We start from the raw sequence: 18889 nt of genomic DNA on the forward strand, positions 1-18889 counted from the left end.
CACACCATCCTCTAGATGACAGCCCTTCAAGTCCTTGAAGATGGTGATCCTATCACCTCTCAACCTCTTCCTCTCCAGGCTAAACATGCCCAGCTCCTTCAACCTTTCTTCATAGGACTTGGTCTCCAGACCCCTCACTGTCTTTGTCACCCTCCTCTGGACCCGTTCCAGCTTGTCTATATCCTTCTTAAAATGTGGTGCCCAAAACTGAACACAAGACTCGAGGTGAGGTCTTACCAGAGCAGAGTAAAGCAATACCATCACTTCACATGATCTGGACACTATACTTCTGTTAATACAGCCCAAAATTGCAGTTGCCTTTTTAGCCACCACATCACACTGTTCTCTGACTGAATAAAAGTAACTAGATAGTTTGGAAACTAAAGATTGCGGGGGGGGGGGGGGGGGGCGAGGGAGTTAAGTCCACAAAATTCCACACTTACTGATCTGTGGTGATGGCAAGATTCGAGCAGCTCGGACAGGGCCGTGTCGGACGGAGTAGAGCTCTTGAGCCTCGCCGCTGATCTGTAGGAGACAAAAAGAACAGGACTGTCTTAGCACAGGGAAACCTCGGCCTTGGAACCAAGGGCTGTACCATTCCAGAGAGGTATAAAAATACTCTGAAAACCTGAGAGGGGAAAGGGGGGGGGGGAAGAACCACTTGAGATGTGCGGTTATTGTTCTGCCAAGGAAGAAATTCAACTGCAGGTCAAAGATAATTAGGCCGGCTAAAAAGCTTGAGGTTTGGAGAGTCAAATGTGCAGTGTTGTATTGGAGAGCGTTTATATCCCACCTCCCTCCCCATCAAAAGGAGGCTCAAGCAAGCTTATAAAAAGAGAACGCATCAAAGAATAGACAGTGTACAAATAGGTAGTTTATTTCCTAATTCAATTACTTAACATGGTAAGAGTCGAACAGAAAGAAGAGATAATAGGTAGGGTACGTTTTTTAAAGCAGGAAGACACCAAAACACACCAAAAGCATTTCCACATTACCAGTCCAGTAACTGTATGGAATTAATAGCCATAAGACAAAATTAAAAAAGGTAAAGGTAGTCCCCTGTGCAAGCACCAGTCGTTTCCCACTCTGGGGTGAAGTTGCATTCACAACGTTTTCACGGCAGACTTTTTACAGGGTGGTTTGTCATTGCCTTCCCCAGTCATCTACGCTTTCACCCCAGCAAGCTGGGTACTCATTTTACCAACCTCGGAAGGATGGAAGGCTGAGTCAACCTGGAGCTGGCTACCTGAACCAGCTTCCACTGGGATCGAACTCAATCGTGAGCAGAGGACTCCAACTGCAGTAAAATTAGCCTCCCTCAAATGCCTTCTTAAACAATGCTGCCTTAAAGTTGCTGAGATCAGTGTCTCCTAACATCCTACAAAAGGAAACGAACGATTTGCCCGCAACAGAAACAAAATATGTGATCGTCACACAGATATGTGCAAGGTTCTATGGGAATTGGCCCTATCAGGTTTCCCTGAGGTACACCCATGTGGGTTTAAAAGATATGTCTACATGTTTAATGTTGCATCCACATGCTACCAGCCTGCTGTAGAGAATCATCAGCATAACACCAGTGCTCTTACAGCAATTAATACACCGCGCTCCCCTTGGGTGTTGAAAACCATCTCTGGCAGAGTATATACTTTCAGTGGAGGAAACTCAGCCAATTTACTGATACAAACACCTTTCTTTGGACTATTCTGATCAACTAGAAGGGAAGTTGGTCCTTTTTCCTCTCCCTCTCCACTGCCTCCCCTTGGCCAGGATCACTGCACACATGCCAAGACATTTTTTTTTTACTCCTTCATTCCACAGGTCTTTTATCTGGTCCTCCTCTAGGAGCTTCAAGCAATGAGAAATTAGTCCCTTTACAGGACCAGAGCAACACAGCCATTGGCAGACAGAGACCAATGACAACCAGGCAGCTGAGTTGACCGCTGCTAAGAGAATTCACCACCAGCAGCATCAAAGACCTTCTTTACCATCATTTATAAACAGAACACAGTTGGAATGGACTTAGCTGCAGTCTCTTTGATGGGTTACTTCTGGAATTTGGTGGCCTTTGTTGATTTTTAGGCAAATTTATAAATAGCTGAGGCAGAGAGTTTTGAGTTGGTTTAAAAAAAAAAAATCTCCTGAATTATAACCGAAGGCCTTCTTTACCATTACAGCTGAAAAGACTGGCTTTCAGAGTGCATGAAACTTACCCACCCCAGGAAGACTCTCTCGCCTGATACTCTGCATGAGTTTTAGGCATGCCTCCCAATTGGAAGGAGGCCAGCCAGAGCACTTATTCATTCAGAGCCACAACAGAAAGACTCTTCCTCTGCTACATCATTGTACCAGGAGCACTTGACAGAACAGAGGTGCCACAACAAAATACCACCAGTAGCTGCTGCAAGGGGGAAAGGCCAGAGCAGTGACTCATACTGAGATGGAACTGGAAGACTCCTTTATGGGTAGGGTATTAATTAATCCCCTTTTCGCGGCACAGAGTTTGAGAACTGCTGATCTAAGATAACTCCAACTGATTTTTTTTTAAAGTCTAGTATCTTATTTGGGGGGGGGGGAATCTCCCTTTGTTTCTCTTGTAACCTGGTATGAACTACTCCCCCACCCCCAAAAAAACAACTCTGTTCCTAATATCCCCCTAAAGTTCCTTCAAGTGGTTGAGCTGGTGTGTCATGGGCGACGACGACCAGACGGGATCCCCCCCCCACACCTGAATTGGCAGCCAAGCCTGTAGCTGGCCCCTCTAGCACTCCGGAGGTTGACAGCTTGCTGCCTGAGCCATCATCCCCCCTCATCTGACCCAGCAACAGAGCAGGAGGCACAGCTGCAAGGAGGGAGCCTGCCTGACTTAGCAGCTCGTTGGAGGGACGCCCGCCTACGAGGAAGGCGATTGCTGAGTCCTGAGTTTTAGCAGGAGCTTTCCCACCTGCTAACTGGAGCATCACCAAAGGCCCATTGAGCCCCCTCCTCAGGGCTGAGCTCTCCGTGGAAGCAACAAGTCACTTTTGCGACAACGTGCATCCACTCTGCCTCTTGCGCTCTTGCTTGCTCTCTTTGGTTTTCTGATTCCTGGCTCCAGATGACCTCACTCTCCACCCCCTGACTCGGCTACCTGACCAGGCTTCAGTTTGAACTCTTTGGCTTGACCCCAGACTGGACCTAGACTTTGCTCTCTCACTTGCACCCAGCCCATGACATGGTGCAAAAATCAAGAGTATAATGTAGGGGTCTATGGAAGTCAGCTTGGCTCACTAGCCAGCCATAATCTGCAGCTGCCGCCAACCCTCTTCCTCCTCGCAGGTTCTTTGGCACGAACCAAGTGCTTGAGCAAGAACCAGAGGTCACCTCTCGTTTGTGCTGAGGTTTGGACTTTGGAGGTGAGGAACCACACGAGTCTTTCCCACCGATCGGAAGAATCTCCTGCTGGTTCTTACCATCTCCAAACCGCAGCAAAAATGAAAGCTCCAGGAAAGGAATCTGTGCTCAGCTGGAAGTCAGGGGCATTTGGCAGCAGGTCTGAAGACCCAGATCTAAAAAAATTGGTCATTAATGGAATCTTAGAAGAGATCAATCTAGGGTTAGTGCGGGGGGAAAGTATTTTCCAGACTTCCTGCAAATGGCTCATCATGACGTATTTTCATAACTGTTTGGTAACGGATCCGAGATGGGATGTCAAAACTTCTGGGAAAATGGCAAACGCTATGAAGCAGCGTGCCAAATCACCAAAAAGTTAAAACAGATGTAAGGAGTTAAACTTTTTTAAAAAACAGAGAGGGGTGCTGACATAAAGAAAACCCTGGGATAAAGTTGACAGAGCAAGTGGTATACAATATCAAAAGGCCATTTAAGCACTTATATGTCTGCGACTATTAAACCATGGATTAATGTTCTTAAGCGTGCTTTAATTTCTCTGTCTCCTGTACTTTGAACTACAAGCTTGAGGCAAAGGGGATAGAAGACAAACTATCACAGTTTGAATAAGTTCTATATTTGAAATCCTTTCGTCAGATGCTTTGCTTCTGTAGCTATGGGAAATGGACAGCTTGTTCAGTTCTCGCACAGATAGCATCACAGAGACCTGTAGCTGCATTCCCTCCTTCAAAAGGAAGGGAACGCAGAATGCTTGGGAAGAGGTTAGGAGGCCTGGATGCATGTATTTGCAATTCTTCATCTCTTTAAAAGTTGATAACCTGCTGTTCTCACTGGTTTAACCCTGTGGCGGAGGAGGCAACACAGCCTTTAGAAGTCTTGTAATGTGCTGCAGACACAGCATCTTTAACCACGGTGATGAGCTCAGGAGTAAGCCACAAGCCTCCCAAGTCCCCACAATTCCCCTCTTGAATACCAGCACCATTTTCCCTCCCTCTCTCTCCAAAGCTTTAATTTAATTTTTAATTTAATTATTGGATTTATATCCCGCAAGCGGACTCAAAGCTATGGTTAACATTAACCTTTTTTGTCTGAAAATGGCTAGGAGTATTGGATATTCTTAGAGAAAAATACTATTTAGCAGAGTTAGAAGCGAGTAGCGCAGCAGAGAAATATGCAGAGATCATTTGTGTGTTTAAAAGAATATGATTGCTTTACTTAAAACTACAAGGTAAGGGTAAACTGGGAGTAAAATAACAGACACTAACTTCTACATGTTTACATCCTGAGAACAAAGCTAGGAATGGCTCCTCTTCTCCAAACTTAGACAAAGGGAGGAAGAGATGCCATAAAATGCAGAATAGGCAATACATTGATTAACCAATTACAGCACTCATTACTGGTCATTTAACTAAGACCTCCTACAGGCTTTCACGGGCTTTCTCTCTAGCTAAACAGAGAGGTTACAGTAAACACATGTCACTTCCTGTTGACTGACAATAACAACAGGGTTAACTTTATAATTACTGAAGTGTTGCAAACTTGCAAATCCCAACAAGTAGATTATACTTTTTCTTTAATTATTTTACTCCATTTACACCCCTATTTCCCCCCCAGTGGAGATTCAAAGAAGCTTCTACTGCTTTCCTCCGTTTCTCCTCACACCAATCCTGTGAGGTAGACTAAACTTAGAGTAACTGCACCAAGGTCATCTAGCAAAATTCCATGATGGAGTGGGGCTTCAAGCCTGGGACTCCCCGTTCCTAGCCTCACTCCAACCACCAGGGCAGAAAAAGACCAGCAGGAACTCATTTGCACATTAGGCCACACACCCGACATCACCATGGTTTCATGCAAGACCAGGAGGAACTCATTTGAATATTAGGCCACACCCCCTGACACCAAGCCAGCCAGAACTTCACTCCTGCTCAAAAAAAGCTCTGCAAACCACCATCTTGACATACACATAGATCAATGGTTTGTCTGTTCTAGAAGGCAGCCTCTCATATTCGTCTAAAAGTGCATTCATTTGGGGAGTGACCATCACAGTGGTAGAGAAAAGGAATTTTGTTCAATCCCCCGACATCTCAATTTTAAGGATCATCGCTTCTCGGCCTTTCGGCTAAGATCCAGTGTGTATTTTTAAGGATCTTAGATCTTAGTGGGGGAGAGACCTGTATCTGACACTGGCTACCGCTCCACTCCTGAACCCAGTTCAAGGTGATGGGTTTTGTTCTTTAAAGTCCTATATGGCTTGGGACTGGAGCATCTGAAGGACTGTCTTCAATATGTTTCCTGCCCAGGAATTACGATCACAGATGCCCTCCTACCTGCCCTGCCAGTGAAAGACGCTCATCTGGTGGGTGCCCGAGAGAGGCCTTTTCATTGGCAGCCCCACAGTTATGGAACAAGTTCTCCAGGGAGGTACACCTGGCCCCCTCACACTGTGATCTTCAGGAGGTAGTTGAAGAAGATATTATTTAGGACTGCATTTGACTACATTTAGGGGTTTTTTTATTGGCAGTCCTATTTGGAGTTTATAAATTGTGACCTTTTTCTGTGTTTTTAAAAAATTTTGCTTTATTGATATCGGGTTTTTTGGTTTTTCATAATTATTTTATTTATATTGTGAGCCACCTTGCGTTCCGCAAGGGAGACAGACGGCTAAAAAATGCTTCAAATAAATAAATTTTGGAGAGCCACTGGCAAGCAGAGCAGATTAGAAGGACCAAAGTTTTGACAAAAGTATAAGGCTGCTTTGGATACTCAAAAAGAAAAACCATTGGCGGATGGCACCCTCTGTTCTCCACCCCTCAAGCTCTTTGGCAAGCCCTGAACTGAGCTAATTCGTGAGTTCCATAAGCTGAAGGGGGGGGGGGGAATGAACCAAAGTTTTAAATTGTTCAAAAAGCACCTGCAGAAAAACCTGTTCATGGCGACCGCTTCGGACGTGTTCCACCGAAGCAGCGTGTCCCATGTGGCAACTCTTAGGCTTTTAAAAGATCACCCCCTCCTCCCGTTTGCCTTTCGAGGCGTCAAAGATGTCTCCAGACAGGTTTCGAGAATGGAATATGAGGCTTAAAAGCAGCCTCAGGTGTTCCCTTCCCGCCAAAGGGAGAGTTGACAGCCACGGCTGCAGAGGGGACATGGTGACTTCAAGGAGACAACAGATTGAGGAAGCGAAGTTATGCCTTCTGCCCCGTTCACCATTTGGGCCATTACTTTCTGAAGGGGGGGGGGAGGAGAGAGGAGAGACTTCAAGGATAAATCTGAATCATTGTTTTAATTCCTGATGACAAGGCTCTGGGGAGAATACAAGTTCAAAAACATAATAAACAACACAAGAGGAGTCTTATTTTCCTTTACAGTGTGAACAAATATTTTCCAACCATGGAAAATAACTTTCATATGGGGAGGGGGAAAAAATGAAATGAAAGAATGAGAAATGTACACCAAACCAGAAAAAGACAACAGATTTCTTTTTTTAAAAAACACGCTCTGGAAAGTCAAGCTATGCTACAGATACATAGAGGGTATGTTTTGTTTCCATGGCCGGGGGGGGGGGGGCAGAAAAAGGAGAGAGATTGTCAATTAACAGATTCAAGTCCAGCAGCTCCTTAGAGATCAAAAAGATTCTGGGGGGTACCAGCTTTTGAGCCAAAGCTCCCTTGAATCTAGCTCTTCCCTTGCAGACCAACATGGCTACTCTCTGAAACCACTGTCAATTAATACATCCTCAAGAGTAAAAAGGCATATATTTGTTGTGGATTAAGATAGACTATGGCAAGGGGGGCCAAATTTGCTAAACGTAAGAGCAACGTGGAATAAAAGTCAGATGTTTGAGAGCCACAAGACATGAACGTCAGATGTTTGAAGGAGGGATGAAAATAGATGGGGGAGGGGAGAGAAGCGGAAAGAAAGCAACTTTAACTTTAAATGCATTCTCCAAGCTGCTGGCTGGCTTGATTTGGAGAAGAGATTTGGGCCCATCTCAAGAACACCCTTCTGGTTTCTGAGCTGACACCATAAATGCCAATGCAAACGTTACAGCCCACACAAGGAGGCCAAAAAGAGCTCCCCTAAAGCCCTCCACAGGGTGACTGTGATGTTCGACATTTTCTTGGATTTCTTTCACAACTTTTCGGCTCAATCACAGCCATTTCCAAGGACCCAGAAAGTGAAGGAAACCAAGCATTTAAAGCAGTGGGGCTCGAAGAGTCAGCCTATATTGTCAATTTCTAGGTGGGGCCTGGAAATCTCCCAGAATTACCACTATTGTTCAGATGACAGAGATTAGTTCCTCTGGAGAAAAACAGCTACTTTGGAAGCTGGACTCTATGACATTATACCCTACTGAGGACTCTCTCCTCCCCAAACCCCACCCTTCCCAGGTTCCAGAAATTTCCCTACCTGGAGTTGGCAACTCTACTTTATATTCAAGGCGATAAGCCATAAAATGACAACAATGAGCATGAGAAATCCTAATTCTGCTACATTTCATACTAGTAATTCTGAACTGTCGGCTGTTTTTTAATTTCCCGTTCAGCACTGTAATGGCCATGGCTGGTGGACTGGGGGAAGGAAGGAGACTTTAATTTTTCCAAATCAAACAAGAGGTGCTCATTATCTGGCAGCAAGAGTTTTAGAGGCGCTGCCGAGACTTGCAGGAGTCTCCACGAAGTTCTAACGTTTGGCAGCCCTTTACAACACCAGTCAGCAAACTGAGATTGCTTCCCTTTCTTGTGCATCTCATAAAATGCTGGCTCCAAATTTTAATTTTCTTTGACTAATCGCACAACAATACTCAGGCATTTGTTTTCTTAAACATTTAAGACTTTCGCCAGGCGGGCTGAGAATTAAGCCTTGGCTAAGCATGGGAATCGTTCATCTTCAATGAACTGATGCAGACAGAAGACTGGGCCTGAAGGATGATGGACTTCCTCCCACAGAGAGAACTGCCAGCAGAGACAGGCTGCTGAAAAGGCCAACAGGTTCGGGTTTCATACACAGCCTCACACAGCATAAGGGATATGAGAATGACAGTGATGAAGACCTCAGTAGAGAGTTGCGCCTTCCGACCAGTGTCCCCTCTAAGCTGAGTTAGTGTGAGCTAGCTCACACATTTTTGTCTTAGCTCAGGAAGGATGACCCTAGAGCACAATAATTTGTGCAGCAACTCACCAACTTGAATGCCAGTAGCTCACAAAGTAGAATTTTTGCTCACAAGACTCTGCAGCTTAGAAGGAACACTGCTTCCAACCTAAACTGACATCAGTGGGGTGAGAAGGATGTAACTCTACTTAGGATTGTACTGGGAGCTGGGCACCAGGAACTCTATACTTCAGTTCTCTCCTCTGCCATTACCCCACTAGGTGACCATGAGCAAACTGCTCTTTTTCAGATTCCCAAAGCAGCACCGTGGGTATAAGATCTGACCTAACAAGGTTAATGTGAAGACTGAGATAAAGTATGTGAAATACTCTGATTTATACCCCACTTCTCTCCCATCCTTCATCCTATCCCCACAGCAACCTTGAGAGGCCCAAGATCACCCAGGAAGCTCCCACAGTGGAGACAGGATTTGAACCTGGCCTTCTCAGACATTCTAACCAGGGGTAGAATTCTAGCAGGAGCTCTTTTGCATATTAGGCCACACACTCCTGATGTAGCCAATCCTGCAAGAGTTTACAGGGCTCTTTTTTGTACGTTTTTGGAGGATTGGCTATATCAGGAGTGTGTGGCCTAATATGTAAAGGAGCTCCTGCTAGAATTCCACCCCTGATTCTAACCATGTTGCTATGCTGGTTTCCAATGATGAAAGCTCCTAAATGTTTTGTATGTATTTGAGCTCTATCTTTTAATTGTTTTAATCTGAGGGGGTTGAGGAGGAGGTGATTTTTAATGGTTTTGAAATGTGGTTTTATCACGTTATGCTTTAAACGGTTAGCCACCTTTGTGTCTCTTGCAAGGGCAGATGGGTGCAATACACATTTTATAAATAAACAACATAAATAATGGCAATATTCAAGACCAGTTTCAAAGGGAAATGTGATTAGTCTCGATCAAAGATAATGTTCACGCCAATGTATCCTTTAAACCATTGTTAAGATAAGGTAAAGCTGTTAATGATAGGATGCTTCTCTGGAGGTCATTAATTTACCATAGTTCGGAAGTGGCTTGACAGCACTTAAACACACAACGAAAACACATACAAACACAGTTGGGCAAGGGTTAAAGCAAGGGTGTCGAACTCATTTGTTATGAGGGCCAGATCTGACAAAAATGATACCTTTTGGGGTCGGGCCATGTCAAGCTAGGCCATGTGTGTACCTATTTAAGATTAGATAGAAGAGATATAAACTTTATAAAGGACACAGACAAACACAATTAAATGGGTTTTTATAAAAAAAAAACTTAAAATAAGACATGATTAAACAGTAGCACTCTTTAGTCTTAAAGGTGCTTTCTTTGTATTTCTAACATGGGATCTAGGGAACTAGACAAAGGAAGCTCTGGCTCTTTCCTTCCTTCCCCAGGGGACCAGGAGGGGGAGGAGCCTCAGCCAATAGAAGGAAGAGAGGTTTGGCTCAGTAACTCTGCCGCGTGATTGAGAGAGCCTGACAAAGCAAAGGGAGGAGCCTCAACCAATGGAGAAAATAGACACTTTGCTCTGCAGTGCCTCTGTGATTGAGAAAGCCTGACAAAGCAAGCTGGGATGTAGAAGGAAGTAAGAGAGAGGGAGAAGGAAGCAGACAACAGCCAGTTGCTCAGGGGCCTGATAGGAGCCCTCCAGGGACCTGAGTCAGCCTCCGAGTCACATGTTTCACACCCCTGAGTTAAAGTATCCCAACACAATGTTAAAGCCTTAAATATGCACATGCTTACATAAAGTATCCTGACCTGGATAAGCCAGGCTGGCCTCATCTCATCAGATCTCAGGACCTAAGCAGGGTCAGCCCTACCTAATATCTGAATGGGAGACCTCCAAGGAATACCAGGGTCGTGACACAGAGGCAGGCAATGGCAGACCACCTCTGAACGTCTCTTGCATTGAAAGTCCTATGGCAGGGGTGGTCAATGGTAGCTCTCCAAATGTTTTTTGCCTACAACTCCCATCAGCCCCAGTCTGCATGGCCAATGGCTGGGGCTGATGGGAGTTGTAGGCAAAAAACATCTGGAGAGCTACCTGCCCTATTGGGTCACCACAGCTCAGCTGTGACTTCATGGCACAACAATAACAACATGTAAACCAGCTACTGGTAGATGTAAAACTTTAAATATTCCAACCAGAAGTCAGGAGCCAGTATAACCTTTATTTTAAAACATGACTACCTCGAAATCCCATTTGGGAGGTGTGTGAGCGCTGCTAAAGAACCAACATCTGTAGATGAGACTGATCATCCAAAGCCTTTAGAATGGAACAGAGAAGCAGACACACAGGCATCTTTTAAGACCAGAAACAACAATATGCATATACAGTGTTGTATTTTTGTTACACCCCTTCACCATATTTTAGTCCCAGTTCTGCCTTCCTTCCAGTTTCCCAGCCAGGCTGACTATGTAGATTGTTACTGAAGACCACATTAAAATGAAGTATAGAAAAACCTTCCTAAAACTGTTATGGACAGGCAATCACTCTCTTAGTTCTAGAATACAGACACTGAATGGTGGGAGGCTCAAAACAAACTAAGGAAGGATTTTTTTGCTTATGGAATTCACTGGCACAACACTGGCCATAGCACCTGCTCAGAACAGGCATAATAGTGGAGAAGTGGTCTAAACCAGGGGTGTCAAGCATGTGGCCCGGGAACCGAATCAGGCCCCCGGAGGGCTCCTATCAGGCCCATGAGCAACTGGCTCTTGTCTGCTTCCTTCTCCCTCTCTCTTGCTTCTTTCTGCATCTCAGCTTGCTTTGCAAGGCTTACTCAACTGCACAGGAGCTACAGAGCAAAACTTCGATTTTCTTCATTGGTTGAGGCTCCTCCCCCTCCTGGTCCCCTGGGGAGGGAGGAAAAGAGCCAGAGCTTCCTTTGTCAAGTTCCCTGGATCCCATGGGAGAAATACAAAGAAAGCACCTTTAAGATCAACAAGTGCTAATGTTTTAAGCATGTTTTATTTTAAGCTTCAAGAAAACCCTTTAGTTGTGTTTGTCTGTGTCCTTTCAAAAGTTTATATCTCTGCTATCTGATCTTAAATAGGTACACACATGGCCCAGCCCGACATGGTCCAGCCTGGTCCGACAAGGTATCATTTATGTCAGATCCGGCCCTCATAACAAATGAGTTTAACGCCCCTGGTCTAAACATTATTAGCTGAAATACCTACACTGATCGCTGAGCATTATTGTTACATGAATACATAAAGCTGCTGAATCAGATCACTGGTCCATCAAAGTCAATAATGTCTTCTCAGAACAGCAGCAGCTTTCCAGGATCACAGGCTGTGGCCTTCCACACCACAACCAACCTGAGTCCTTCCACACCACCTACAACCTGTCAGTATTCAGCTGGGTCTGTGGGCTGCTGTCCTGGAACTGTAACCTGGAAAAAGTGAAGGACTTGCTTGGTTGACCAAGGAAGAAGACCAACCCAGAAGCCTCATACTGCAGGTCAGCTGCAGGGGCTTACACCGCACACCCCTTTTCTCTTCTGTGCTTTGAATGGGGGTCTGAACACACAGCCCAGATAAGTCAACAGGCCAAGGCTAAGTATCCTGCGAGGTTCCCTGTTCAAGCCCCAGAACCCCCAAGAACAGCAAGCAACAAGAGATGGCAATAAATCAAACACCACTTTTTGCTGAGGGTCTTCAGACATCTGCAGTTGAACAAGGAGTGCCAAACAAGGTGAACCTGTGGCCTGATCCAGCAGGGCTCAATTTATGTTCTTAATAGTATTCTACGCAGTGCCGGGGCCATGCAGACTTTGGCTAGTGGCCTCACAATCAACGTCTCGCACAACTCCCCAATCAATTTTACATTGCCTTGCTTCAGGCAGCAACCTTCCCCAACTCAATTAAAATTAAAAACAGAAACCCTTGTGAAATATATGGGCAGGTTTAATGTCGCTTTCCAAGTCCATGACCTCTTCTGTATAATGTAATAACAATTTTTCAAAAATCAGTGAACACTCATGTCTAACATTTAAGATACGGTCATCACAAACAGGTCGTTGGAAACTGGTTTTAAGTAGAAAACTGTTCCAAAAATTGCTTGCTGTTACAACAGCATCTTCCAAATGCAAAACAGGGGTGAAACAACCCCCCCCTTCTATTCTCCTGAAGTCCCACATTACACAACTTACAAGCCAAACTCTGCACCATTTCTTCGATTTCGTTCCACAGTCACACGATTTTTTAAAAGATGGCTTTTAACCTTCCCACCTACCCTTTCAAAGGAAAAAAAAACGCTGAAGGAAAAGTAGTTGAAGTCAACGGCTTCCTCTTCTTGTGCATCATGGATTAACACGCTACGCTTTCCAACAAAAAAAATCCCCCAAAGCTGTTATTGCAAAACCCAACAGTTACTGGAACCCTTTGAAGCAAATCTAAATGGGATATTCCATTTGCAAGTAACACTTTTGTAGCCGAAAGATCTTACTCTGAGGGGACTTAATGCAAAACCACTCAGACTGGAGAGAGACACACCGTCAGAGAGGAAGGGGCGAGAAGTGTTTCCAAGTTTGTGTAACACCATTATGGAGGGTGTCGGCTTAGGAACTGTCATAAACACTTCATAATCACTCAAGACACAAACTGGGTTGCCTGGAGCACGTTAGTTTATTAAGTGCTGAATAGGTGTCCGGCTGAATGGAGAATGAAAGCACAACGCTACAGATAAAAGTTCACTTTAATGTGGGGCTTTTGTGCTCGCTGCTAGAGTGCTGGCACTTTAGGGGCTCCTTCTGCAACAAAAAAAACCCAACCCACTCTAACATCTCTAAATATAGGAAGCTAAGGGATTGCTCTCATAAGGAAGAGGCATCACACATTTGCAGAGAACAGATTAAGGAGACTTGCCAAAAAAGACAATAGTCTCCATACATTTCAGGAAGCCCTAGGCATTTCTTGAAAGCCACAGGAAAATGTTGGGCTTGTTCTGGGAAGCTCTGTCTATGCAGGCGTGATCTTTGGGGGGGGGGGGGGGGGAGGCACAGGTCCAGCCTATGCCTTATGTGTGCACACACCTTCAAATGCTCCCCAGAAACCTCTGCAGCATGCAGGGGTCCCTGAGCAGAACACAGAAAGGCAGAAAGTCTGAAAAAGACTCGGGGAATGCCATCTCATGACACAGAAACTGTAGCTTGAATTCAGCCCAGCTCCTTCCTTTGCCCAGGCGATCTTCAGAAGGTTGCTGCGGCAAAGACAGCAACTGTTCACCTCTTTTAGCCCAGTATCTTACTGCCACCTAATGCTCATTCCCTGTGATGACCTATTTGGCAGCAGCTGCCCATTTCTTTTTCGACTTCCCCACCCTTTCCAAGAGGACAAATCCAGCCACAACATTCTACGCATGTCTTCATCATCTGCTTATTGAACGAGTCCTCCATCCCAGTTTTGTTTGAACAGCAAGTCCTTCAGGTCTGGAATTCAATGACATAATAAAAAAAATGCCAACAAAATATGAAGTTCGGCGGCACCCTGAACTCTTTCTGCTCATAGCCCTCCAAACCTGAGTTTTTTAAATGCATGGAGCTGAAGGAGACGCAAGTGGCACCAGACCTGCTCCTTACCTTGAAGCCATCACCAACTCATAAGCACGGTGTCTGAGTAGATATGCAGAGATGGAAGATTCGAAAAGCAGAACTCCCAATGACAAGGATGGTGTGGTATCTTTACCAGGGGTTTCGAATTCATTTGTTATGAGGACCAGATCTGACATAAATGAAACCTTGTTGGGCCGAGCCATGTTGGGCCAGGCCATGTGTGTTCCTATTTAAAATTAGGTAGCAAAGATAGAAACTTTATAAAGGACACAAACACAAAGATTTAAAAAAAAAAACGTAAACCACTAGCACTCGTTGGTCTTAAAGATGCTTTCTCTGTATCTCTCCAATGGGATCCAGGGAACTGGACAAAGGAAGCTCTGTCTCTTTCCTTCCTTCCCCAGTGGACCAGGAGTGGGAGGAGCCTTAGCCAATAGAAGGAAGAGAGGTTTGGCTCAGTAACTCTGCTGTGCAACTGAAGGAGCCTGGCAAAGGCAGCTCTCCCTCCCATTTTCCTCTCCAAGGGAGGAGCCTCAGCCAATGAAGAAAATAAGAGGCTTTGCTCTGTAGTTCCCATGTGATTGAGAGCCTGGCAAAGCAAGCTGTTATGCAGAAGGAAAGGAAGAGAGAGGGAAAAGGAAGAAGACAACAGCCAGTTGCTCGGGGGCCTGATAGGAGCCCACCGGGGGCCTGATTCGGCCCCCAGACCACATGTTTGACACCCCTGCTTTACACACACATGAACTCACGAAGCTGCCTTACACTGAAGCAGACTCCTGGCCCATCAAAGTCAGGACCATCTACTCAGACAAGCCGCAGGACTTCAAGGTCTCAAGCAAAAGTGGTCTTTCACATCACCTACTGCCAGATCTTTTTTTAAAACTGGACACAATGGGGATTGAACCTGGGATCTTCTGCATGCCAAGCAGATGCCCTAACACTTCCTCTTTGCCTGGGCACCATGCTCACAATCCAGCAATCACGCTGAGGCATGGCCAATGTACTCATATCCACTCACCTGCTATACACATCAGTGGAGTGAGCAACTGGAATGTACATTTTCGGCCCTTGCCCCAACCTGGTGGAACTCTATTGAGTGATATCCCTGCCCTGCAGGACTTAATGCAGTTCTGTGGAGCACATTAGGCAGAGGTGGTCTGCCAGGTGTTTCAATGAGGACAAGATGGTTTTCCATCTGGCTGGCAGTCCTGTTTCTCCTGCCTCCCCACCAGTTTGGTGTAGTGGTTTAGTGCACAGACTCTTATCTGGGAGAACCGGGTTTGATTCCCCACTTGCACCTGCTGGAATGGCCTTGGGTCAGTCATAGGTCTCGTAGGAGTTGTCCTTGAAAGGGCTGCTGCTGTAAGAGCTCTCTCAGCCCCACCTATCTCACAGGATGTCTGTTGTGTGTGGCAGGGGGAGGTAAAGGAGATTGTGACCGCTCTGAGAGTCAGAGTATAGGGTGGGAAATAAATCCAATATCTTCTTCTTCACCCCCACAAGGCAGCGACATACTATGGCAAGTTTCATTGCTGTCTGATTGGAAAATTATTGTTGTACATTTTTATGATTTTAATATTTTATTACATCTATGTAAGATTTTTCTGATGTACACTGCTTTGAGCCCTGTTCTACAGGGCAGGATAGTTTTAAAAAATTATTTAATAAAGAAATATGTATAGAGCTAATGAGCCAGACCATTCCTCTATCAAAATCAGCAGCACACATTCAGACTGGCATCAGCTCTCCAAGTCTTTTTACAACACCCCTGGCCTGATCCTTTAAACAGAAGTGTTAGGGACTGAACCTGGGATCTTCTGCACACAACGCAGATGCTTTCCACTGAGCCACAGCCCCTCTCTTCAGGGCAAGGGGTCCCTTCTGACCTCTTCAAAGAAAGTGTTAGAGAAGTATGGAGGTCCTTAAAGAGTTCTCACCATTTTCAGTATGCCACAAGGGAGACAGTTTTCAGTTTAGATTTGGGGAAATCCAAATTAAAATCCCAGTTCAAGTAGAAGAAGAAGAATTGGAGATTTATACCCCGCCCTTCTCCCTGAATCAGAGACTCAGAGCGGCTTACACTCTCTTATATCTTCTCCTCCCCCAACAGACACCATGTGAGGTGGGTGGGGCTGAGAGGGCTCTCACAGCAGCTACCTTTTCAAGGACAACTCCTGTGATAGCTATGGCTAACCCAAGGCCATTCCAGTAGGTGCAAGTGGAGTGGGGAATCAAACCTGGTTCTCCCAGATAAGAGTCCGCACATTTAACCACTACACCAAACTGGCTCCAAAGTTTGTTGGGTGGGTTTGGGAGAGTTAATAAGCCCCTATTCACAAAAGTTCACAGCAAAACTTTGAACAGAGAAGTGTTAGGAGTAGATGTCCTAACATTAGAATATAGATCAGGCGTGGACAAGCTTGCTTAACGTAAGAGCCACACAAATAAAACATCAGATGTTCGAAAGCAGGCAAGCAGGCAGGCAATAGATGGGGAGGGGGGGAGAGAGGTGGAAAGAAAGCAACTGTAAATGCATTCTCCAAGCTGCCAGCTGGTTTGGCTTGGAGAAGTGATTTAAAGAGAGAAATGCCTTCTCTAAACTGACTGAAGGGATAGTGGGGGCTTCGAGAGCCACACAATAAGTGTGAAAGAGCCAAATGTGGCTCCCGAGCCACAGTTTGGCCAACCGTGATGTAGATTAAGGCTGAAGTACTAGATTGGAGAAATTATATCCCATCCCCTATCCATATCAAGCCCCACCCCATGGCTGCTCTGCAGCTGAACTAGACATTTGAAACCCAAACATCACATGTATGTACTCCAGCCTCACCAGCATCACATGCATGTACTCTGGCACTTAGGGATGAATGTAGTATTACCTAAATGGAAGAAAAACCCATGAGCAGCTGTGCTGATTTAGACTGTGGGTCTAACTATTCCTTTTTTCTTTTTTTTTTACTAACTATTCCAGCATCCTGTTTCTCATACTGATCAGGCAAATATTTCTGAGAAGCCCAGAAGGCGAGAAGGAAGGTACATGTAGGGCATGGAAACACACATGAGCATATTAAGCTGCCCTGTACTGAATCAGATCACCAGTCCATCTAGCTCAGTATGGGTTTTTTTATTATTCAGAGTGCTTCTTAGCTTCCTCTGCAGATGTGCTACCTTCAATAATTGGTACCAGTTCCCCAAGGTCTCAAGCAGAGAGGAACTTTCCCCAACAACTGCTACCTGAGATCCTTTAAGCAGAGATGGTGGAGACTGCACCTGGGGCAAAGTACAAACAGGGCATGTGATCTGCCCCTCAGTCACAACTCCTACCCGGCAACTGGCATTCGACAGCACACCACCTCTGAATATGGATAATGGCCCATTAGAAAAGAAAGACCCATTTGTTAAGTCCCCCTTTCATGCCATTAGCTGTCATCCCACCTTGCAGCAGTGACTGTTTCTTCCATTTCTATCCTCCCCCAAGACCACAATCAAAAGATATAAGAAGTATCCCAAATACATGGACATCATGGGTTTATAAAATAGCATTTTGACACTGGATGGTTAACAGTCTGCCCCTTTCTTAGTAATACTTAACTGGAATGAACAGAATTTGCCCTCCCCCTCCCCCACCACCACCGCAGCACATCTTTCGATTAATCTGTTTCATTTGTACCCCACCTTTCTCCTCAGTGGGGATCTAAGGTAGCTTCCATCATTCTCCTCTCCTCCGTTTTTTCCCCTCACAACACCCCTTTGAAGTAGGTTAGGCTGTAGGGTTGCCAATTTGGAGGTCATCAGAAAACAGGGGGGGGAGGGTAATGTCTGCTGGGCACTACTTTATTTCCTCTGGAGACCAATTTCCATAGGGTATAATGGAGAATTGATCCATGGGGCTCTAGGGGGCTGTTTTTTGAGGTAGAGGTACCAAATTTTCAGCATAGCATCCAGTGCCTCTCCCCAAAATACCCTCCAGGGGGTCCAATTCTATGAGCCCCAAAAGAAGGTGCCCCTATCCAATGGAGGGAAGGCATTTTAAAGGTGTGTGGTTCCTCTAATTGTGATGGCCAGAACTCCCTTTGGAGTTCAATCATGTTTGTCACAACATTGCTCCTGACACCACCCCCAAAGCCTTCTGGCTTCATCCCCAAAGTCCCCAGATATTTCTTGAATTGGACTTGGCAACCCTATTAGACTGAGAGAGTATGTCCAACTCAAGGTCACCCAACAAGCTTCCATGGGAGAGTGGGGATTGGTTATTACAGATCTGGCAGAGGTTGTCCTTGAAAGGGCAGCTGCTGGGAGACCTCTTTCAGCCCCACGCACCTCTCAGGGTGTCACAGGGGGAGAAAGATAAAGGAGATTGTGAGCCGCTCTGAGACTCTGAGATTTGGAGAGCAGGGCGGGATATAAATCCAATGTCATCTTCTTCTTCATAGTCGAGTCCGACTACCTATCCCTAAAACATTTTTCCATGCTCTCATTAAAACTCTGCTGCTGAGTTATTGCTTGCCACCTGTCCTCACTTCCAAGTCTGTTAATTCAAACTGCCTTAATCCAACAATATTATGCAGGGCTTCCCTCATTCACCTCAGAAGAACCCATGCATTCTTGAGCAACAAGGTACCTACAGGTATACTCCATATCTGCATCCCATCACTGTAGCCAATCATTAGCAGCAAAGGTGGCTCATTCCCAGCACTGTGTATCTCATGCAACTCCATGTTTCTTGATGTATCTAAAAAGTTAAGAAGAAAACCAATAAGTCAGAAGTCACAGTAATGGAGTACCAAACCATGGCAAATGCC

At 45.4% G+C, this 18889-nt stretch overlaps 1 protein-coding gene across 5 annotated transcripts in view; it reads right to left on the reverse strand.

Annotated features, from left to right (window-relative positions):
* The window catches only part of BCAS3 (BCAS3 microtubule associated cell migration factor), an 831824-nt gene that overhangs the window by 799208 nt on the left and 13727 nt on the right, over window positions 1-18889 (reverse strand). For all 5 annotated transcript variants that reach the window (XM_060259085.1, XM_060259086.1, XM_060259088.1 and 2 more), the window contains exons 4-5: window positions 18713-18819; window positions 444-525 (exon numbers count right to left, since the gene is read on the reverse strand). In XM_060259085.1, the coding sequence (XP_060115068.1) occupies window positions 444-525; window positions 18713-18819 (189 nt within the window). The remainder of the gene's footprint in view (window positions 1-443; window positions 526-18712; window positions 18820-18889) is intronic.

This window comes from Heteronotia binoei, chromosome 18 (genome assembly GCF_032191835.1).
Source record: "Heteronotia binoei isolate CCM8104 ecotype False Entrance Well chromosome 18, APGP_CSIRO_Hbin_v1, whole genome shotgun sequence".
Classification (NCBI taxonomy): domain Eukaryota; kingdom Metazoa; phylum Chordata; class Lepidosauria; order Squamata; family Gekkonidae; genus Heteronotia; species Heteronotia binoei.